Below are 21,873 nucleotides of genomic sequence, written 5' to 3'. Positions count from 1 at the left end.
GAGCCCATAGAGATAGCAACGTGGAGAGGGTCACGCAGGCGCCGCAAGTTTTTCTTTATTCCCATATGGAATCTCAGTTCTATAAAAGCACTGAAAGTGAATGGAGCATAAAATGTAACCATTCGGTTGAGCGCTGGGTTGGGATGGCCGTGCGGGGGAGTAATTTAATTAGACTTTCACCTTTCCCTTTTTCTTTTTTTTCTACACAACTGGGAAGTACCGTATTTTTCTGTGTATAACACGCCCCCTATTTTGGGGGCTCAAAATTAAGAAAATACCCGTTTATAAGACGATCCCAATTTTAAAACATTAATTTCAAGTAAAAAATCCTCGTCTTGTCCGCGGAAAAGTATGGTAAGTCCTCTGTACCGGAAATGATGGTGGCTGGTTGCAACATCTGCTCCATTCAATAAAACGATGGGACCACTGACTGCTATATGAAAGGAGGGTAGTTCATTGGGAGAGCAAATGCTTTGCATGCAAAAGGTCCAAAGCTAATCCCCAGGACCTCTGTGCAAGGCTGGGAAAGACCTCTGCAGGGTTGCTGCCAGTCATCATAGACCAGGGGTCAGGATTGTTTGCCCCTCCAGATGTTGCTGAACAACACGAGACCAATGGTGGGTCTGATAGTCAAGAAGGTGGTTTTTGCACATGCTGTACAGGGAAGTGAGGGGCAGGTGGGGCTTGTCGACTTGGGAAGGTAGCCCGTCTAGGAGAAGAAAAACTGGTCCTAAGCCTCTGCTGCCTTGCGGGATAGTTTCAGGAAAAGAAAAGGCTAAGGAGTAAACCCTACACAAATCTGGAGCGGAGTCCCTAAGGCAGTTGGATGGCTCCTTGTATGCTCTTCCTGGCAACTCCTGCAGCCAAGCTGGTGCCAAATGTATTGCTCCGCTTTCATTTGGACCACTTCAGCAAAGCTGAGAGGAGGGTCTTGTCATCTGGGCAGCCCAGGACCTCCATGCACACTGCCAGGCTTGCACCCCAGGGTGCAAATGCAGCAGTTCAACTTCACCCACAGAGGTCCACTTCATTGTCTCTCAAGGCAGATGTATGCCAACAACATATCCCATCAACCCCAGACTGCATGGCTAATAGTCAAGGAAGATGGGTACTGTAGTCCAACAATACCTGGAGGGCCAAAGGTTCACCCTCCCTTGGTGTAGACAACACTTCAAGTTTGATGGACCAAGGGTTTGAGACAGACAAAATGAAATCTTCACACAGCACATAGTAACACTCTGGATTTCACTCCTACAAAATGTATAGATTGGAGACAAAACTAAATGGAATCTTGGCTATAGTCACTGAAATTATCAGTGTTATTTTAAAAAGCCTACGTACAATGGAAAGGATTGTGTATAGATGGAACAGATTAATGCATAAAATATAGATGGTTGATGGTGGTTTTACAGACAATTTTATTTAATGGTTTGAAGGATTTGAATGTGCATGCATTCTGTAAACTACTTTATTCTGAAGTGGGGAACAACAGGGTCAAACAATAAAATAGTTCACAAAATATATGCACATTAAAATCCATCAAACCATTAAATAAAATTGTCTGTAAAACCACCATCAACCATGCAGCCAAAAGTCCTGTACATCTTTTAAAATTTAGATTTGGAGACCTTTTGGTAACAACCAACAAATCTAATAAATAATAATTTAAGTTTTGCTGTCATGATTCAAGATACTATTTTGTACCAACTAGATAGGGCACCACACCAACTCATGAATTCCTCATCTGACCTACCAATAGATGTGCTTCATATATTAGTATATATTAGCAAATTCTGTCATTAATCTGTTGCATTTATGTACTTGAAATATACTCAGAGTACTGCTGCAGTTTGGATCCTATTCAACTCAGTACATAACAGTACTGCTAAATATTTCAAAAACCTCTAAGCCATGTATGGTCTAACCCCCACACCCATAATATATTTTTAAAGCATTAGCACATAAACACAACCTAAAACCAATAAAACAGTAATAAAAAAACACATCGATCTTTTAAAAGTTAATAAACGTTTTATTAACATTACACATCACAGTATTTTTCCATATAGCACTTGCTTAAATATATAATGCAAAGAAAAAGGCAAAAATTCATTGCAATCATACCTGAGTACAAAATCTATATATACTATCATTAGACTGTTTAGTCTATATATTTGGTAGTGCTTAAAGCTTGTTGCAGTGTTACAACTGATGACACCAAACATACTAAGCCTTATCAGTGCATAACATTGAGCAGTGCATTCATTCAGTTTTTCTTCCCATCCTGTCCTAAGGACTCAGGCCAAGTCACAATTATTTTAACAAAAGACCAAATAAAAACAGATTACTTCATTAGATAGAAATAAAAATTACTTTACCTCCTCTTTACCCTAAGTTCATCAATCATCATTTATATCCTGGGAATAGTATTGGCTAACACTATCCAATAACTATTTTCTCATCTATATTTTAAAGCATGGTAGAGTGGAAAGGGAGAAGAATCAGCTTTTTAAAAATATCATATTCTGAATAAAGGGAGCATTTCATTTAAACTATGGTGACTAGCTGTTCCTTACTGTATTCTATAATGTCCTCCCCATATAAAGTGCCTATATAATTCAATTTATAAATCTTGTACAGAATCCAGTACACCCTCCCATGTGAGCCAAAAGCACTAATGTGTGCACATGGGAAACAAAACATTTCCTGCTCCACCTGGCTGCTTCATTCACAAGCTGCACAGGAGGCTACTCCAACATTCAGAGTGGCTACGAGAACCTGCAGCAGGAAGGAGGATGTGAACACACAGAAACCCAAGCCTCTTGGATTTTGGCCAAAGTGCCTTTAAGAAGACCATGCCATACAACTATGCATATTTTATATACTGCAGCAATGTAACAGCGCTGGGTTCTTTTTTATATATCCCCACCCCATCAATATCTAAATCTTTGGGTGATTCATACAAAAAGTTCAGAAAAATATTTTCAGGCACATTAAGGCTAAGCAAATAGAATTCATCTTCAATGCCCAAAATTTCAGCTTCAAATGAATTACTGCAATGATTTGCTGGTGGAAACATTCTGTTATAAATTGTCTGAATCATTGGCTGAAACATGGACCCTTAATTTTAGGCAATACCTTGCTGCCAGGCCATCTATGTTTAGACTTTAGCAATGTGTAATATATATACAAGACTGGTTCTCTATAGTAAATACAAGATGGCAATGCTGTATCACCTATGGCAAAACAATAGTCACTCTGATTGAAAAGATACCTCTTGTCAGCAAATTTACAGCAACTTTGAAAAGTGGGCTGGTGGTGATTATAGTGATGGCTCTGATATAGTGTTGTGCATTCAATATAGGAAAAAGAAGAGATACCGTTTTTTCTTATTACTACAGCTAGTCATTAAACAACCTAGAGTACAAAATCCAGCAAAAAGGCAACCCATGATCTAGAAAGTTTGGAAAATTACGTTTCATGTTACATATTTCCACCCTATTTTGCCTAATCATTTTTATTATAAGAGTGTCATTGACAAATGGTCTTTAGCATGCCCTATAATTAAATAGACACCAAATTCAGCAAATTTTAAACATTGTGAGGTATTCTTTTTTTAGCAGCCACCTAGGCAATAGTGTATTTTCTGCAACTCTCAAATATCTTAGAGAACAAGTTATGCCTAGCTGGTATTCAGAGTTTCAGCTGCTGTTGAAGATCATGAATCGAGGCAGCTGTGGACTGAAGCTCCTGTGCCACAGTACCTTTATCCAGCAGTTTGATGACTTCAGTCACTCCGCTGATTCCAAGTACACAAGGCACACTTAAAAATACTTCAGAGTTTATATTGTAACATCCCTAGAAAAGGCAAAACATAGTATTGGGTATATTAGAATTCCTGAGACCCACAGGTTAATGTTTCCTCTATTCTAAAAAAGCAAAATCAGATCAGTCCTGTGTTTACCTTCACCATCGTTGATATGGAATGTACTTTCCTTTTATCATTCAATATACTGTCTGCCAGATCAGCTATTGACAGACCAACAGACCAGGATTTTTGGCCTCTTCCTTTCAGAACTTCCATGGCTCTACATAAAAGCAAAAGAATCAGGATTTACAATGCACTTTTTTAGCAAGCAATATGCCCCCTTTATAATCTCCATACGTCACACTTGTATATCAACAAGCGTGGTACACATTTTTGTAGTGGCCTTGTTCCCATGTTGTGCTAGCCAAACTGTCTAAATGTGAACAAGCAAGCGTGAGGGTACTTGCAGTAAAAAAAAAAAAAATGCAGCTGCTTTGCTCCTCCCATGGTTGTCCTCCTTCCACACTAGCTATGTTATGCAAAACTATGGTTTGTTTGGCTTCGTGCTCCATCTGAACCCAGACTCATGGTTTGTCGGCCTCAGACAAAACACAAATGGTAAGCCAAGAACAAAACATCAGAATGCATGTGATGGCTTTCGACCAATCAAATGGTTACATATAGATTACATTTTCATGGCAACAGGTATTGAGCCTAGCAGAGGCTAACTACGTTACTTGTTGCTAATTTATGACTAGCAGCAAAGCATGTGTGAGGAATTTTCCACTCTTGTGTCTGCCCCCTCCCAACATCCTTAGTCATTACTTCATGGTTTATAAGGTGTTTGCTGTCTAGAGTGGGCTACTTTCTCAGGTTCAAGACCCTGAGTAAAGTATACGTATTTTAAGACTAACACTGCTGACAGATAAGACTTCAACTAGAATTTGAGGCCTTTTATATGTAGCCTGATCAAATCATGTTCAAATAAAAATGGGGTTTAATACGTCAGTAATGAAGGTTTCCCTTTCATATCATGTTACTAGGGTGTAAATTAAAATTCAGAATTAGGCTGCACTCCTATATCAATTTATATTGGAATAAGTCCCAGTTAACTCAGTGGGACTTACTTCTGATCGTGCTGCCACGTGTCTGTAAGTGTTTTACCTGTTAGCTAAGAGATGCTGGGCATTTTGATTTGCTATATCTTCATCTTGATGACTTGTCACTGAATTAGAAGCACTCCATGCTGCCACTGAATAGGATAAAATTACAATCAATGTTGTTTTTAAACATTTGCATTTTTATCTCAGGAATAATTTCTCTGTAGAGTGTGTGCTTTCCATTTTGCTTTTAAAGAGACCAATTGCAGGATTCTATTCAGAGGAGTACATAACTCACAGATGTACAGAAAACACAGAATGCGCAATAACCCGACAGAGAAGACAAAGAAACTGCATGAGAAGTCAGTGACAAAGCAACCACCACTGCAATGTAGTGTAAGCATATAATATAGAATTGGAGAAGCTGTCTCTGGAACAGAACCACAAACTTCTTGTCTTGGCTATCCATTAAATAAATAATAGTAATTTAAACTGAAATATCTCCATATACAGTACTTCTATTAAAAAAATAAAAGAATCACAATGTTTTCTGAAATTATCTCCTGATATTAAGTACACATGTGGTACCCTAAACTGCATAGTAAGCTAAGTAGTAAATCATCATTTTACCTTTGTTTTCCCCTTGTTCACCAATAATCCAATTATCTTTGCCTCTGATTTGAGCTTTTAATAGGTTTGCAATAATGTATTGGAATCTTGCAGAGTCTAGATTACAACCAATCCCGATAACCCGACTTTTAGGAAATCCACTCATCTTCCATGATACATAGGTCATTATTTCCACTGTACATTTGACAAAAACACATTGAAAAGGGCAAATGAATTTGTATTCAGGTCAAAAAGACATAAAGGTTTGCAATCAAGTTATCATTCATCTTTTTGGCAGTGGGGTTGATTGGATATCAGTAAATTATTCATTTTAAAAACAACAGCAACATCTCCAACAAATATCATGAAGGATGTTTTAGTAAATTTGTAATCTTAACCCCACTTTCCTGGAAGTAAGCACATTTAATATAACAGTACTTATTTCTGAGGAGACATGGTTTTGACTGTGCATTTTTTTGCACAGCTTAAATATAATTAAATATATCACTAAATTTGGTTAACACAATCACACTCTACAACATTTGGTTCTGGTAGAGTGAATTTCAGCTGGTTATTATTAGTTTCCAACAAACATGATGAGAAGCTTTGATCCTTCAGAATCACTTGTTTCTTCACCGGCACCTCTCAGAATTTATGTCCCAAGAAGCTGGTTTGCTCAAAAGGAAGACCTACTGATTTTGTGAGACTTTTCCTGGGGCTTTGGGGTTAAGTAATGAGATTAACCATGCCGCATTGAAACATGCTTTTATACAAATATTTGCAATCACAAAACCATAGAACTGTAGAGTTGGAAGTGACCCTGAGGGTCATCTACTCGACACCCCCCTGCAAATCTCAACTAGATCATACATTACAGGTGGCCACACAACCTCTGCTTAAAAACCTCCAAGGAAGGAGAGTTGACCACCTCTCATAGGAGTGTGTTCCACTGTCGGACAGCGTTTACTGTCATAAAGGTCTTCCTGATGTTCAGTCGGAATCTCATTTCTTGAAACTTGAATCAGGGAAGTATTAGTTTCCCTGTCACTCGCTTCTCTAAAGGAAAACGTCAAAAGACTTATTCCATATGTGTGTCAAGATATACACAACACACAAAAGGAAACTTTCTGGCCCAGTTTTCTACATTGTCACAATACTTGACCACAGGAGAGCAAACAGAGAACACCCTGAGGTCTCTGTAAAGAAATAGGTTTATTAAGTATGAGAAATTACAAAGCACGTTATATCCAGGGAGCAATAAATCATAAAAACGTATGTGCTGCCATACCTGGTTGAGAAGCCACAAGTAGTACACTTTGTTGGCTATAATGTGCTACTGAAGGAATGATGCCTCTAAACAGTTCAACATTGCTCTGTACAACATCCAGATAGGACTGAGCATTGCCTAAAGAATTCACTGTTAGCACCACCAGCTTTGAGCCTGCTGAGGCGGAAAAATCTAAGAACACAAAGAAAGAATTTTTCCACACGTCAAGGCGAGAGTATAAGACCTATTTCATTATTATTTTTTTAAGTCCATGAACTGGACAGGTAAACTTTTGTTTTATCTAAAGATACGGGGTCATATCCAATGCTGTGCATGTGGAGTTCAACTTGTGCAATGGGACTCCCCCTTCCTTTCCTTTCCTCTCCTCACACGCCCTCAGAATCTGCTCCAAAGGTTCCTCCGAGCCAGAGGATGCAAGAGGTGCTGCAGAGGAGAAGACAGGAAAGTTCTAGGCTATGTTAGCAGAACAGAAGCGTTGGATACGACCCATACGAGTGTAAAAGGAATCACTAATTAAGCACTGTGCCACAACTTTCTCAGGCATATAGTGTGTGTACACACACACACACACACACACACACACACGTATATCTCCTGCCTTTCTTTCATCATGGAACCCATCTGTACACATGGTCTCCCCACCCAGGCTCTGGCTACACTCAAACTTCCTTAGCTTCATCACATGGGGCCTTCATGTGCTTTCAGACATAATTGCCACAAGTGAAATGTTCTTACCAACGATCCCGATAATTACTTAGAAAGTTCACTTGAAGTATGGGGGGGGGGAACCACCACACACATCTCAGAAACCAACACAATACCTCTGCTGATTTCCACATTAGGCAAGGCAAAGATTTCCAGGTCCATAGCTGCTCCTTTCATTGTACCTTCTGAGCAGTCCAAGACAACCACTCTGTCAGCAACACCCTGGTACAAATTGAAAACAAAGAAGTCATTATTCAGTGGAGAAAAGATAGAATGGCATTCTGAAAGGGTTTAATACAACTCTGATTTATTTCTTTAAATGCTGACATACAACCCTATTTTCTACATAAGCTGCTGTTAAATTTAAGCCAACGGCTATTCTCTCCCATCACACCAGTCGTCTGTTTGAATCAAGTTGCCACCGCTAGAGACAACGTGCCTCTGAATCCCAATTGCTGGAAATCAAAAGTGGGAAGAGTGCTGCTCCGCTCCGATCCTGCTTTCAGGTTTCCCATAGTCACTGCATTGGCCACTGTGAGAACAGGATGCCGGACTAAATGGGCCTTTGGCTTTATCCAGCAGCCAGACTCTCCTGAAGATGGTCAGGCATAATTCGGCAGGCATTAAACATGCACTGAAATCCCTTCCATAGAAATCAGTAGGATGCCTGGATCATGACAAAATACCTGGATATTCACAGAGCAATCTAAACCTCACCAGGGCAGCAGGTGAGTGGCAGATCCATGCTGAAAGCAACTGTGCTAGTAGCTTTCCAGCTGCTTATATTAGCCTGCTAAAAGTCCATACAGGCTGAATTCTGTTGGTGCTATTGGAAAATACACAGTTTAAGTCAGCATGTGCCAACTAAAAGCTATGGTTACCATGTGCTGAGAAGTTATGCAAATAGACCTTCAATGCTCAGTCCTTTGCAGGCTTACTCAGAAATACATCCCACTCTGTTCAACAGGCCTGCTCCAAAGTAAATGCATATGGCACCTACTTCTGAATAAAGACACACAAGATGGCACTACTAATTGCTTAGGCAATCCTTCGGTTCCAATCCTAATTTAAACCTACTTCATGGAGAAGAGAGCACTAGTTGTTTGTTCCTAGATATTTTCAAGAATAATTATTTTATCCCAGTTTGGAATCACTGCAGAAGCAATCACAGTGGTCATTTCACGTAAAGTATATATATATACCTTTGCTGAAATAGCCAGTGCACAAGCAAGGCCCAGATCCCCTGCTCCAATCACTGTAACTTTGTTAAATCCTCCATCATTTTTCTTTCCCTCTCCCTTGGACTGAATGTTGTCTTCACCTAAAATAACAGATAGTCATTAATATAAACAAATGCGCTCAACTTGGGAAGTTGCATGGAAAATGACTGGATCTAATGGAACAAAACAACCAAAAAGGGTTTAACTGAAACTATGGTGGTCTGTGGAGGACAAGGACATATTGTACAGCCTTCTTCATATGAACGCTAACTTCAAACCGAAGAAGAGCCCTGTTGGATCAGACCAAAAGTTCAGCCGTTTCTCACAATGGCCAGCCAGATGCTTCAGGGATAATGGGAGGATGATACCCATCTCTTGCTATTGTTCCTCAATGACCGCCGTTTATCAATGACTGAATCCTGCATACAGTACAGAACTTGGCTCCCAAACAAAAACCCCAAACAAATTCCCAAAGATGATGCATACCTTCCGTGATTTTTGCAATGTAAGAGAGCAGCTCTGACTGTCTGGCTGCATCTGAAGATGATAATGAGAACAGAGGGAGCTCCTCTTCAAATTTTGCGCTCATTTCCTTTAATAACCCTATGATCATGGACTGCGGCTGAAACATATATAACAACAATTAGCTTCCTCCTCATCTTATTATGATATCCTTTCACATAAGTCTTAAAGCCATTTACAAGCCTCCAACAAGAGCAACTAAAAGTAGGTTCCTAAACATCACTAACAAAACATGCAAGGCAGAGACTTAAAACAAAACAGAACGAAAAATCCAGCTGGAAAAGCTTCTTGAAACAAAATGTATTCAGTAGTTTCTGGAAACTACAGGCAGCAGGTACCTGTTGTTTCTCAATATAATAATAATAATAATAATAATAATAATAATAATAATAATAATAATTTATTATTTATATCCCACCCATCTGGCTGAGTTTCCTCAGCCACTCTGGGTGGCTCCCAATCGAGTATTAAAAACAATACAGTATTAAATATTAAAAACTTCCCTAAACAGTGCTGCCTTCAGATGTCTTTTAAAAATAGGATAGTTGCTTATTTCCTTGACATCTGATGGGAGAACGTTCTACAGGGCGGGAGTCACTACCAAGAAGGCTTTCTGTCTGGTTCCACAAAACAGGGGCAGCCACATTGAAATGTCTGCTCTCAATTACTGTGGGCTTCTGATATTTTAGAGACTTCAAGGAGAGACTCTCCCATAAAACACAGCCATCCAGTGTGTATGTAAATGGCAATGTGGTCTTTCATGGAACCCTGTAGAGATTATATGTCAGTACCAGAGCCTTTAACGTGGTCCGGTACTGCAATTTTAGATAACAAACATTCTATGAACAAAAATGTCTTAAAAGGGAGGGGGGAGGGCAGCTCTCCACATGCCTAAATGGACTGAAAATCTGAAGCACTTTATGTACAATTACTGTGTATAGGGCTTATCAAATTTTCCCCTTCATAGCTACATAAACCAGTTATCAACTTTTTCCCAGAGAAGCAGAATCAAGATAGGGGCTACACAGAAAGGAGCAGGCCTTTCTTACAGGGATAGAGGCGTAAGAGGATCATGACCCATCCCAGTGGGGAATTCCAAGTGCCTTTTCCTTTGCAAGTGAGATTTTTGCCATTCATTCATAGAAATGAAAATGTAAAGCACTATGTTTGGGGGCACTGTTAGACAAAACACTGCCCCCTGCAATAACGCTGGTTGGCCATGCCTCTGCTGACAGAGAACCCGAGAACTACAAATACACACTACTTTTGCTAGTCCAATAAAATAGCCTCTACTTTCTCTCACATTGCCTGTGTAGCCTATCTGGCATGATGACAGCTCATGTTAAAAGGCACGTTTTTATACAATTAAGGTACACAATATGGATGACATTAAATTAAGGCTAAGACAAAAACTGTAAACCGATTTTAGTAAAGCAATAATACTATTTTACATGACATGCACAGACATCCCTTACATGACTCCAGTTTTGTAGATAGGGCAAGTATATCCTTCCCCGGGCATCTACATGCTTTCCTACAGAAATCCCCATGTTTGCAGTGGGCTTTAAGAAGCAGATTGGAGGAGTAAAAGGATGCGAATCTAAAATCCATAGGAAAATTGGAATGTTGTACGAATTACCTGTCAAAATACAAAACATAAGCAACTATCAACAACCACTGCTCCTTGACTGGGCATGTATACTTCTTAAATTTTACACTCGATATTTAACCCATGGGTGGGTGTACTGTAGGATCTATTGTACTTTGTTTTTCACTAAAACCCCAAAGCCCATGATCTGGAGCCATAGGCTAAGAAGGCAAACATATAAAAGGTAAAGGTAAAGGTATCCCTGCCCGTACGGGCCAGTCGTGTCCGACTCTAGGGTTGTGCGCCCATCTCACTTAAGAGGCCGGGGGCCAGTGCTGTCCCGAGACACTTCCGGGTCACGTGGCCAGCGTGACGAAGCTGCTCTGGCGAGCCGGCACCAGCGCAGCACACGGAAACGCCGTTTACCTTCCCGCTATAAAGCGGTACCTATTTATCTACTTGCACTTAAGGGTGCTTTCGAACTGCTAGGTGGGCAGGAGCTGGGACCGAAAGACGGGAGCGCACCCCGCCGTGGGGATTCGAACCGCCGACCATGCGATCGGCAAGCCCTAGGCGCTGAGGTTTTACCCACAGTGCCACCCGCGTCCCTTAGGCAAACATATACAGTCCAGGAATTTATTTTTCACATGGGAAAAATCCACTCCTGGTTTCTGCAAAATCACTCCTTGTTTCAGCAGCCTGAATAATGGAAGCGGGTAGACCTTTTGCACTTGATCTTGAACAAGAGTTGCTATTGGACACTCTATTAGAAAGATATATTTACTTATTTAAAGAATGTATATGCAGCCCATCAATATAAATATTTCCAGGGCAGCTTACAAAATATATACTATTGATATCAAGGAGGCGTTGTCACGGCATTCTTCTCAGTGCCTGCTGAAGACGTTCTTATTTAAACAAGATGTTTAGAAAGTTTGTATGAGTTTTAAGTTGTTTTAGCCTATTCTGTTGTGGTTTTAAGAGCCACTATTGATCTTGTCTGCTCAATCCACTGCAGCCTGGCTTCGCATGTCCTCATATGGTTTAGCCGGCCAGTCAAAGCTGTTTCCTGGGGAGTGGTTGCTGTAGCATGCTGACAGCTTGTAGGAGCCACAGATGAAAGATGAGTAAAGGGTGGGAACCAAAGGTGGACAAACTTCCCCAGAGGGAGCATGATGTGTCACCCACCAGAGCTACTACCTCACCCGAAACATCCCATCCCACTTGCAAGTCCCAATGTATTATTAGGCAGCAAACAAAAACATAGTGAACAACTTACCCTGGTATTTCACTGGAACAGTGCCACTACAATTCAAAAGGTCTTTCTGGGAACCATCCTTAAAAGCTAAATTTCAGAACATTAATTTGTATGCGTGCATAGATTACATTTTTTCAGTAGCAGAGAGCACAGTGAGACTGCCCTTCTCACTTGAGCACTCTCTGTTTGCACAGCTGCTGTGTACTGTGACGGGGGGGGAGGCGCTGCTAAGGTTGGCACGGTGCAAATGCACTGGCGGAGTGTATCCGGCATTCCTGCCAGCAAGTTGGTACTGTGGAGATCTCTGCCCTTCCCCTCTCCATCTCGGTATGCAGCAGGACACAGCCAGAGGGAGCTCATGTAAGTGGCACATCCCCACCATCTTTACATTTTTGTCATTATTTTGTTACCGATAATACTGCTTTATTAACATTTGATATCAGAGCCAGATAACTCATTATTTTAAACGTTTATACACCACCAGTCTTTTTAAAACAACAAAGAAATCATGACAGAAAAATAAAAAGAGCATGTGAAATACAATACAGCCAGAAAGGAAAATAAAACAACTTCATTGGTTTGCTGCTATTTGCTTTATTTTTCTTTCTGGCAGCAAACAGCAGCAAACCTATACAAAGCTCACTCTACCACCCCAAACTACATACAGAAGCAACAGTAAAGTGATTACTTAACTCAGGCACCCCCAAACTTGGCCCTACAGCTGTTTTGGGACTACAGCTCCCATCATCCCTGACCACTGCTCCTGTTAGCTAGGGATGATGGGAGTTGTAGTTCCAAAAACAGCTGGAGGGCCAAGTTTGGGGATGCCTGACTTAATTGTTGGAGGTTAAAAAATTTACACAAGGTGAAAGCACACTCGCTTGGGAGTAAGCCCTACTGAATACTGTGGGCTTACTTTCTAGTAAACATACATAGGATTGTGCTGCAGGTAATATTGTCAATAACGAACATAAGTAACTGGAGTTGAATTCCTTACTTGAAATTGCTTGCATTGACTACTATTCAAACTTTTCTATTAATCACTATACAAAACAACGACATTCTCACACAATCATTTTTCCAATGGGCCAAAATAATAGACGTTTCTCTTACTGTAGGTATTCATGGCAAATGTGGTGTTTGGGTACGACTCATGTACGCTCTTCAGTTCTTCTATGGTCAGATCTCGGAATTTATACTGCAGAGAGAACAAGGATAATTTTATTCTTTTAAGCAGCACCCTGCCTTTAAAATTTGTCATTGTTATTAAGCAATTTAGCCTCACAGCTGAAATTGGAAGTCTAAAGCACTGATATTTCTGAACTGGAAACCTAATTCGCTTCAGTATCAATACAGCCCATTCCCATGTGAAACTCATGCTGTGTAGATCTGCACTTATTAGAATGACTGCACCTTTCTTTAATTACACCTTTGTTAGCAGTACCTTTTTGGATGTGCATTGAGTTAAAGCACTACAGATAAAATTCTGCTCACATTTGTTCTTTAAAACACGCACACACCACTTACATATTTAAATATGTAAAGCAGGGGTGGGGAATCGAATCGGGCCAGATCCAGAACTGGCAAACCCTCCACAGTAAGGTTACCAGACGTTCCCGTTTCCCGGGGACAGTCCCCAGATTTACAAATCAGTCCCCTGACAAAATCCACTAAATTCGACTGAAGTTGAAAAGTCTTCCCGGATTCACTGAAAAAAAATCTGGTAACCGTACTCCACAGGGCTAGTTGAACAGGTAGGAAGAGCTGTCAGTCACTTGATGTCAGATGACTCTAAGCGCACTCCCAGTTCTTCATTGGCAGCCATGGCTTGAACTCACCTTCCAAACATTCTTGCCATCATAATTGCAACACAGAATACACGTATTTAACACACGGAAGAACTGGGCTTCCTTCGGAGCCAACATACGCAGGATTCTGCTGCTAGAGCAGAGATGGGGAACCTGTGACCCTCCTGAATGACAACTAGGGCTGATGTGCGATAGGTTTCTAGAGATCCTTACATCCTGCGTCAAGGAGCAAGTTCTGCATTTCTAGGGCAGCTGACCTAGGAGCGCTGCATGCAGAAGCCTGTGCCCTAAATGCACCCTACGACGAGGCCTTGCTTACATCCCTGCCGGCAGCGTTGGCACACATATTGAGCCACCCTCAGCCACGGCCATGTTGCAACCCCATATAACTTGTGGTGAGCAGGCAGGCAGCTTGCAACAGCGTCTTAACCGGGGACATCCCGAGTGACTCGACGGCAAAGCGGCGCCCGTGGGAAGCCGGGGGAATCGCTCCCTCGGGCCGCCCGCCCGGCGCGCGGAGAGGAGCGCCCGCGCCCGCCCATCCCGCCGCCGCCGCCCGCCTTGCCTTGCTCAGCCACTTCCTCAGCTGCTCCTCGGAGAACTCCATCGCCGGCGGCCCGCGCGAGGAGGAACAAGCGCCGCTTCCTGCTGCTGGCGCGCCTGGAAAGGCGAGCCGGCCGGCCGCGCGGCCTCTCCCAGTTCCTCCTTTTCCCCAGGCCCGCCCCTTGCTTAGGTAGACTGCCTAGGTTTTAACCCAAGGAAGCGGTGGTGCGGCGCCTTGTGAGGAAGCGGGTTTATTTTCCCGGCGAGGCGCGAGGCCTGCGCTTGAACCCAGGGCCGGATTTAGGTTTGATGAGACCCTAAGCTACTGAAGGTAATGGGGTCCTTTAGATGTCCAGCTGGCCTTTGTCAACAACAAATTGTCGCTGTTTTCTATATGCTATATGGTAATTTATGGACCTAATAGGTATCTAAAGCCAATTGCACATGTTGCCATGCAACCAGTCCATGCAGAATGTAGGCACCCTATATATAGACATGAGCAAACCAGTGATATTTTAGGGAGGGGGCAGGGCCCATTACTTACATCATAGGTTCCTACACAACACAAAACACTGTTGCTGTATGCAGGTTTTATTTATTTTATTTATATTTTTTTTATCTTAGGAAATGTACATCCAGGGTTTTTTCCTTGAATTTTTTTTGGGCCTCCTAAGAGAGTGGGGCCCTAAACTATAGCTATAGCTTGTTTAGCTTATACATAAATCCAGCGCTGCTTGAACCTTGCGGCGGCAGAGACGGCACAGCATTTAGGCTCAGAGTTGCAACCTGACCAGCTCTAGGGATTTTGTGGAAAACAGATGGGGAAACCGTGGAGCTCCAGGCGTCGTTGGGCTCCAAAATATCTGAGCCAATATAGCCAGGGATGGTGGGAGTTGCAGTCCTGCAACATCTGCTGCACACTGAATGACTGGAAGGGGGTCTCTCCCTTGGAAAGGATCCAGAGGTCTTTTCTTTTTAATTTTCTTTATGCTTTTCAGGTTTATACATTTCACTAATTTTACCATCATTTTAACATTTCAAAACTTGACTTCCTTCCCCCTCTTTCTGCGGTTCCTTAATTTTTTTTTATATCTTCTGCATATCCAAATTATCTTAATTTGCTCATTTATTCATCTACTTTATATACTCTTATAAAACTGCAGGTTATTACAATAATCCTGCCAAAGTTCTTATCTGTTTACAATTTATCTGTAAATATTCAATAAACCATTTCCATTCTTTTATAAAAAGTTTGTTATCTTGATTTCTTCTTCTTCTGGTAAGTTTCTTCATTTCTGCATATTCCATAAGTTTTTGAATCCATTCTTCCTTTGCTGGGACTTCTGCTTCTTTCCATGTTTGGGCAAGTAACATTCTTGCAATTGTAGCATACATCAATAAGTTTCTGTACAGTTTAGGTAGTTCTGTCCCTATAACTCCCAAAAGAAAAGCTGCTGGGTTGTTTGTTTTTACAAACGTTATTTTTAACATCCTTTTCAATTCATTATATATCATTTCAAAAGGTGTTTTTCATTGGCCACAGGAAGCAGTCATGGCCACCAACCTAGATGGCTTTCAGAGAGGATTGGACAAATTCGAGGAGGAGAGGGCTATCACAGAATCGTAGAGTTGGAAGGGACCCCAAGGGCCATCTAGTGCAGCCCCCCCTGCAATGCAGGATTCTTAGCTAAAGCATCCATGACAGATGGCTCTGCTTAAAAACCTCCAAGGAAGGAGAACCCGCAACCTCCCAAGGGAGGCAGTTCAGCTGTCGAACAGCTCTTACCATCAATGGCGATGAACCATGATGGCTATGCTTTGCCTCTGCAGTTGGGAGGCAGCAAAGCCACATGAAGGAAGAGTTGCTCATGCTCGAATCCTGCTTGCGTGTTTCCCACAGGCACCTGGTTGGCCACAATGACAAGAGGATGCTGCAGTATATGGGTCACTGGCCTGATCCAGCAGCCTCTTCTTAGGTCCATATTCCCAGAAATGGCATAGGGCAACTTTTGGGGCAGCAGCCTGGCTTGTTCTTTTGTGAAGCTCTGTGGGAGAAAAATCAAGCCATAATGTTGTGATTAGGGTAAAAGTTAATTCAATATTCTACTTATTGAAGCAAGACAGTTGCATTGGGGGAGACCCCATCAACCACATTCTCTTCTGTGCTGATTGATGTTCTGCTCAGATGTTCTGGAACGTAACAGCTTCTATATGGATGGCAATGTTGCCACAACTTGGTTCATGAGAGACCACAAGAGATTAGCTGTGAAAGGAACACCAGAAACAGCAGTGCTGGCCAAAACCCCATAACCATTCCATACTCCCTTCACCTTTTCACTTTTCAATGTCTCACCCTCCTTCATGCTGACTCTGCTTTTTTACACTCCAGTGGGGGATGTTGTGTTAAGATACAAATCGGCTCAGGCCTTGCAGACCCCAGACCCATACATTCCACTTCCACAGCATGAATGGTGCTATAGTTGGTAAGAAGAGAGAAAATGCTTCCCAAAATAGCACAATGACAGCAGCCCCAATAGCAAGCTGCTCTGCTTGTTATGCCTATTGCACCAGCTGGTCCCTGGTGAGGTCTCCTTGGTTGGCTTAGGCCTCCAAGGCCCGGGGCAAGTGTACCTTGCTGCCCCTCCCCTCTGCATGGACCTGGTGGCCAATAGGAGAGAAAACTGAAGTTGATTTTATGACCACTCCCAAGAGGGGGAAACATTGGGAACCACTAACTTAAGGAAACTTAAGCTTTTAAATTTTGTATCTAATTTGTAATTATCCCCACCCCCCCGTAAATGTAGTTTATAAAAACTCCAAACCAAAATGAAATAGTTTATTTAAACAAAAACTTTTGTAACTCCTGTATCTATCTGAAATACCTCTGGTTCTATCAGAGAAACTATTTTGCTGATGTCATGCTGGTTGAGTCAATTGTTACATAACAAATGATGTCACAATCTAGTTCACTGCACAGTCTGGCTCATCACAAATAGCCACCAAGAAAGCCAAAGTACTGAGCTGCCTAAAATCAGCTGAAAGGTGATTTTCTTTTGTCCTTAAAAATTAGCCATATCAAGTCACATTCCGTAAGTGGGAAAACTCTGAGAAATTGTACAATGATTGTTGTTGGTTGGCTGATTTTCCTTTTGGCTTTGCATCTGATGCATAGAGTTCCAAACGCTAAGGTGAGTAAACTTTGAAATACCAGTTGGAAATGCTGCCCTATGTCACCCTAGTTTGCTGTTTGATGCAAAACCAAAGAGTTTGATTCTTACAAACTTAGGATGTGTTCAGTCCACTGTTTTTGTGGTTTTGCACCCAGACAATAGGAAAGCATCCTCATCAAGCCAAGGTACTTATCTGTCACCATCACCATCTGGCCTCACCCTTTAAATAGAGCTGAGATTTGTGTGCCTTTAGAACGTGTGCGCAAACCCATATAAGCCACATGACCCCACAGTAAACCATCTGAGGAATTGTGGCAATAAGAATATATGGGGTGCTGTAGTAAGCGAAGAAGTGCCCAAAATAAACCAGGTGTAGCATTACCCTAAGCATGAAGGAAGGAGATATGCATGAGTCCCAACCTTTATGCAATACTGGTTCCACTAATACTGATAAAAGCATGTTACAGGTGTTGAGGGAGACTATTGAAGCTTTTTAAAACTGCAACTTTATTGCAGTGGTTCCAAAATACCTATTAATTATTAAGCCTTTCTCTGTTTCCAGAAATCTAGGTGAGACACCCCTTTCCTTATAATTCAGAATAAAAACAATTGTTTATATTGATTATAGTTCAGTAATTCTTTATTGTCACTTGTAAGTGTGAACTGTTTAATTATTGTTTACTGTTATTTAATTTTACTGTTTACTATTATATTCTAATAGATTATTGAATATTGCTTTATTTAAGTTGTTTATTTTAAAGTTTTTGTGACTTTTTTGTATTGCATCAGATTGTTATTACATGTGTGATCTTTGCTGTTTTGTTGTTTCTTCAGCTTGCAAGCTGCCTTGTGTATAGTATTATAGAAAGACGGTATACAAATTAAAAGTGAAATGAAATGAAAAAGAAGCATAACACCTCAGCCTAAAGTACAGTGTTCTTTGTTGCTAAGGTGTACTCAAGTTCCAACAGCTTGAGATAGATTACTGGGCCTGTGGGTGACAAGTTTCCACTTGTACTTAATATTTCCTCGTGAGCTTTCATCATACTCCTTGCTCAGCGCTGCTAGAAGAGTGGGCATGCCACACTGGGAAAGGAAACTATCTTAGCTCAACGTGGTTGTCTGTGGCTATGTGCAAGTCTTTTTGGCTGAAGCTATAAAACTTCCATACAATATTTATTTGTTGTGCACTACAGTCCCAGATGGGACGCAGGTGGCGCTGTGGGTTAAACCACAGAGCCTAGGACTTGCCGATCAGAAGGTTGGCAGTTCGAATCCCCGCAACGGGGTGAGCTCCCATTGCTCGGTCCCAGCTCCTGCCAACCTAGCAGTTCAAAAGCACGTCAAAGTGCAAGTAGATAAATAGGTATTGCTCCAGCAGGAAGGTAAACGGCGTTTCCATGCGCTGCTCTGGTTCACCAGAAGCGGCTTAGTCATGCTGGCCACATGATCCGGAAGCTATACGCCAGCTCCCTCGGCCAATAAAGTGAGATGAGCGCCGCAACCCCAGAGTCAGTCACGACTGGACCTAATGGTCAGGGGTCCCTTTACCTTTACCTTACAGTCCCAGAGCTGGAGAAGAACTCATGGGGGTTCGAGATACGTGGGAATTCCGAGGAAGGATTCAAAAGACATGAAAATTGGCCAGTTCTGATACTTTATTAAAGAAAGATATAGACTTACAGCAAAAAGCAGCCTGCCAGTTCTCCTTGCATCTCGTGCGCCACAGACACCACCAGGAAAGAAGATGATGGACTGTCTGCACCCAAGCAAAGATGCACACATTCTTTATACAACATAACAGCATACGTCACATGTCCTGTGGAATTGACTCAATCATTAACCTGGGGATTTGTAAACTTGATGAGAATTGTGTGTCTGGTGGTGCAAAAGCACAGGGACATCTTCACAGCTTACTTGAACACTGCCACACCACACACACACACACACACACACTCTTTGCCCCTAGTCTCTATCCACTAGCATTTGCTGCTTGAGGTGTTTGGCTCACTGTAAGTCCCATTAGCCTTCTGCACCAACCATCAGATCAAATGAGCTCCAACGTTTGGCCCAGTCAAAAGAAACACAGATATGGTCTGGGAAAGATGTGCCTGTCCTCAAGTAGTTCAGCAGCCTCTTTGAAACTCAACATCATAGTTAACTCTAATTACTGAGTAAACTTTAGATGAAGGGGAGATAGTGCATAGTATAAAAAGACTTGAAAAATATTTCAAATACTGTACGATATTTTGCATTTGTGCACACTCACAAAATAGGCTAAATCTATGTTTTAGTTATTCATGCCCCAGAAAGCTTCCATCACTTTTCCAACAAAATTGATTTAATGACAACTCACAGGCAGATTAAACATTGTTCTGTCACTCCCATCCTGCTGTGTTCGTCCCATGTGTTGCTCCAGAGTGTCCCTTGTGTGGCCACAGGGGCTTGGGGGGGCAGCCAGATAAGCCCTACGGCATTAGTGAAATTCTACTTGCTCTTCTCAGGTTTCAGCCTACAAATGGCACAGGGCACAGATCAGATTACTGACCGTCTCAGTTTTGATGATTTTTTAAAAAGTGTTTCTAGCCCCAATGGTTGCAAAGCTGTTATGCTTGAAAGGTAGTGGTCAGTGCCTGGTGGGATAGAGGAGATCTGCTGAGCATCTAAGCCCTGCATATCTCTTTTCCAAAAACCAGAATAAACAATGCAAAATAGTTAGAATGGCATGAAAAAATTATGCAAATAAGGTCTTATGCATACTTGACCCAATGCATCCTGGTACAGTGGTACCTCAGGTTAAGTACTTAATTCGTTCCGGAGGTCCGTTCTGAACCTGACACTGTTCTTAACCTGAAGCACCACTTTAGCTAATGGGGCCTCCTGCTGCCGCCGTGCTGCTGGAGCACGATTTCTGTTCTCATCCTGAAGCAAAGTTCTTAACCTGAAGCACTATTTCTGGGTTTGCGGAGTCTGTAACCTGAAGGGTATGTAACCTGAAGCGTATGTAACCTGAGGTACCACTGTAATTGATTTGCTTCTCATGCAGAATCGCCTAGTAAAGAGGAACAAAAGGAAAGCTGAAGGTGTTATCCCTAGACCAGTTTGTACCTGCGCACCTTAAACTCAGCCTCTGAGTCAAGCCTCAACATATGGCCCTTTCTCTATATGAATGTTGTAGAAGAGTGAAATACTTCCCTCCAAACTTTTCAGTAATATTCTGTGTGTTTGGTTACAGGCTGAACCGGCAAAGAACGAAGGTGATAAGCATTAACTGGCATTGTCCTTTAGAGGAACGCAACCCAGGGCAGACTTCCCATCTTCTTTAAGAGCGACAAAGATGTTCCAGTTCAGAAGTGCTATTTAAAACATCAGCAAGAAAGGAGTTTCAGGAGCTAATGCTTACTGCAGTACTGAAGGCAATGAAGCATATTGTTTCTCTTGTTGGTAACACATAAATTGATTGCACAGCATCATGTTATATGTTTATGACCAAGTTACCTGGACCTTCAAATATGTTACCACGTTTCACGATGCGCAGGGCAAAGTGGATTTCAAGCATTACCTGTAAGAGCATATTTGAAATAGATTATGCTTCTGTTTAAGGGACAATCACATAGAACGTTTCGTATCCGATACGATTTCTGATGGACTATGTACTTTTAAAATTGCCTACTACCTGCAGTAGCAAAATTCACTTGGTGTTCACTATTCTGAAAATATAATGGGTGGAAAAAGACATAAAGGTTAATGTCTGTGGAATGATTTATTTAGTCTTTTAATGCAGGTGCCGCCTTTCCCATGAAGATTTGAAGGCATTTCACACAAATGTGAAAGTTAAATACTGTAATAGCAAGCAACAAACTTCTTAATTTTAAAGTTTAAATTTTATAAAATGCATGCCTATTTATTGTCTGCTGATTAGCATTCCAAAATAAGCATTGTATAATGAACTATAGCACAATTATTCTATTCTTCCCATGTAAATAAGCCACACATAAAGGAGTATATAGCCCAGGGGTCAGCAAACTTTTTCAGCAGGGGGCCGGTCCACTGTCCCTCAGACCTTGGGGGGGGGGCAGACTAGATTTTTTTTTTGGGGGGGGGGGGATGAACGAATTCCTATGCCCCACAAACAACCCAGAGATGCATTTTAAAGAAAAGCAAACATTCTACTCATGTAAAAACACGCTGATTCCCAGACCGTCCACAGGCTGGATTTAGAAGGCGATTGGGCCAGATCCAACCCCCAGGCCT

At 41.7% G+C, this 21,873-nt stretch overlaps 1 protein-coding gene and 1 long non-coding RNA gene across 5 annotated transcripts; one reads left to right on the top strand and one right to left on the bottom strand.

The window, feature by feature from the left end:
* Positions 1–2,011: 2,011 nt before the first annotated feature.
* UEVLD (UEV and lactate/malate dehyrogenase domains) lies at positions 2,012–16,385 on the bottom strand. Of its 4 annotated transcripts, none has more exons than XM_083589060.1 (12): positions 16,236–16,385; positions 13,212–13,296; positions 12,120–12,185; positions 10,728–10,891; positions 9,217–9,352; positions 8,713–8,831; positions 7,627–7,732; positions 6,806–6,976; positions 5,539–5,712; positions 4,973–5,060; positions 3,965–4,088; positions 2,012–3,858 (listed from the first exon to the last, which is right to left on the bottom strand). In XM_083589060.1, exons 1-12 carry the CDS (start codon positions 16,317–16,319, stop codon positions 3,694–3,696), a joined length of 1,482 nt encoding a protein of 493 aa, XP_083445186.1. In that variant the 5' UTR covers positions 16,320–16,385; the 3' UTR covers positions 2,012–3,693. The 4 variants fall into 4 exon arrangements, with proteins under 4 accessions (XP_083445186.1, XP_083445187.1, XP_083445185.1 ...); XM_083589061.1 differs by lacking the exon at positions 16,236–16,385 and adding an exon at positions 14,472–14,626; XM_083589059.1 differs by lacking the exon at positions 16,236–16,385 and adding an exon at positions 13,937–14,521.
* Positions 16,386–17,459: 1,074 nt separating this feature from the next.
* Positions 17,460–21,361, top strand: LOC310750653. The gene is made up of 2 exons (XR_014542139.1): positions 17,460–17,637; positions 20,855–21,361. It is a non-coding gene; the product is annotated as an uncharacterized lncRNA (long non-coding RNA).
* Positions 21,362–21,873: the final 512 nt, after the last annotated feature.

The sequence above is a fragment of the Podarcis filfolensis genome (assembly GCF_964270895.1).
Source record: "Podarcis filfolensis genome assembly, chromosome: 1".
In the NCBI taxonomy this organism is placed as follows: Eukaryota; Metazoa; Chordata; class Lepidosauria; order Squamata; family Lacertidae; genus Podarcis; species Podarcis filfolensis.
Note: the sequence above shows the minus strand (reverse complement) of the source record. Positions and strands in the feature narration are given on the sequence as shown.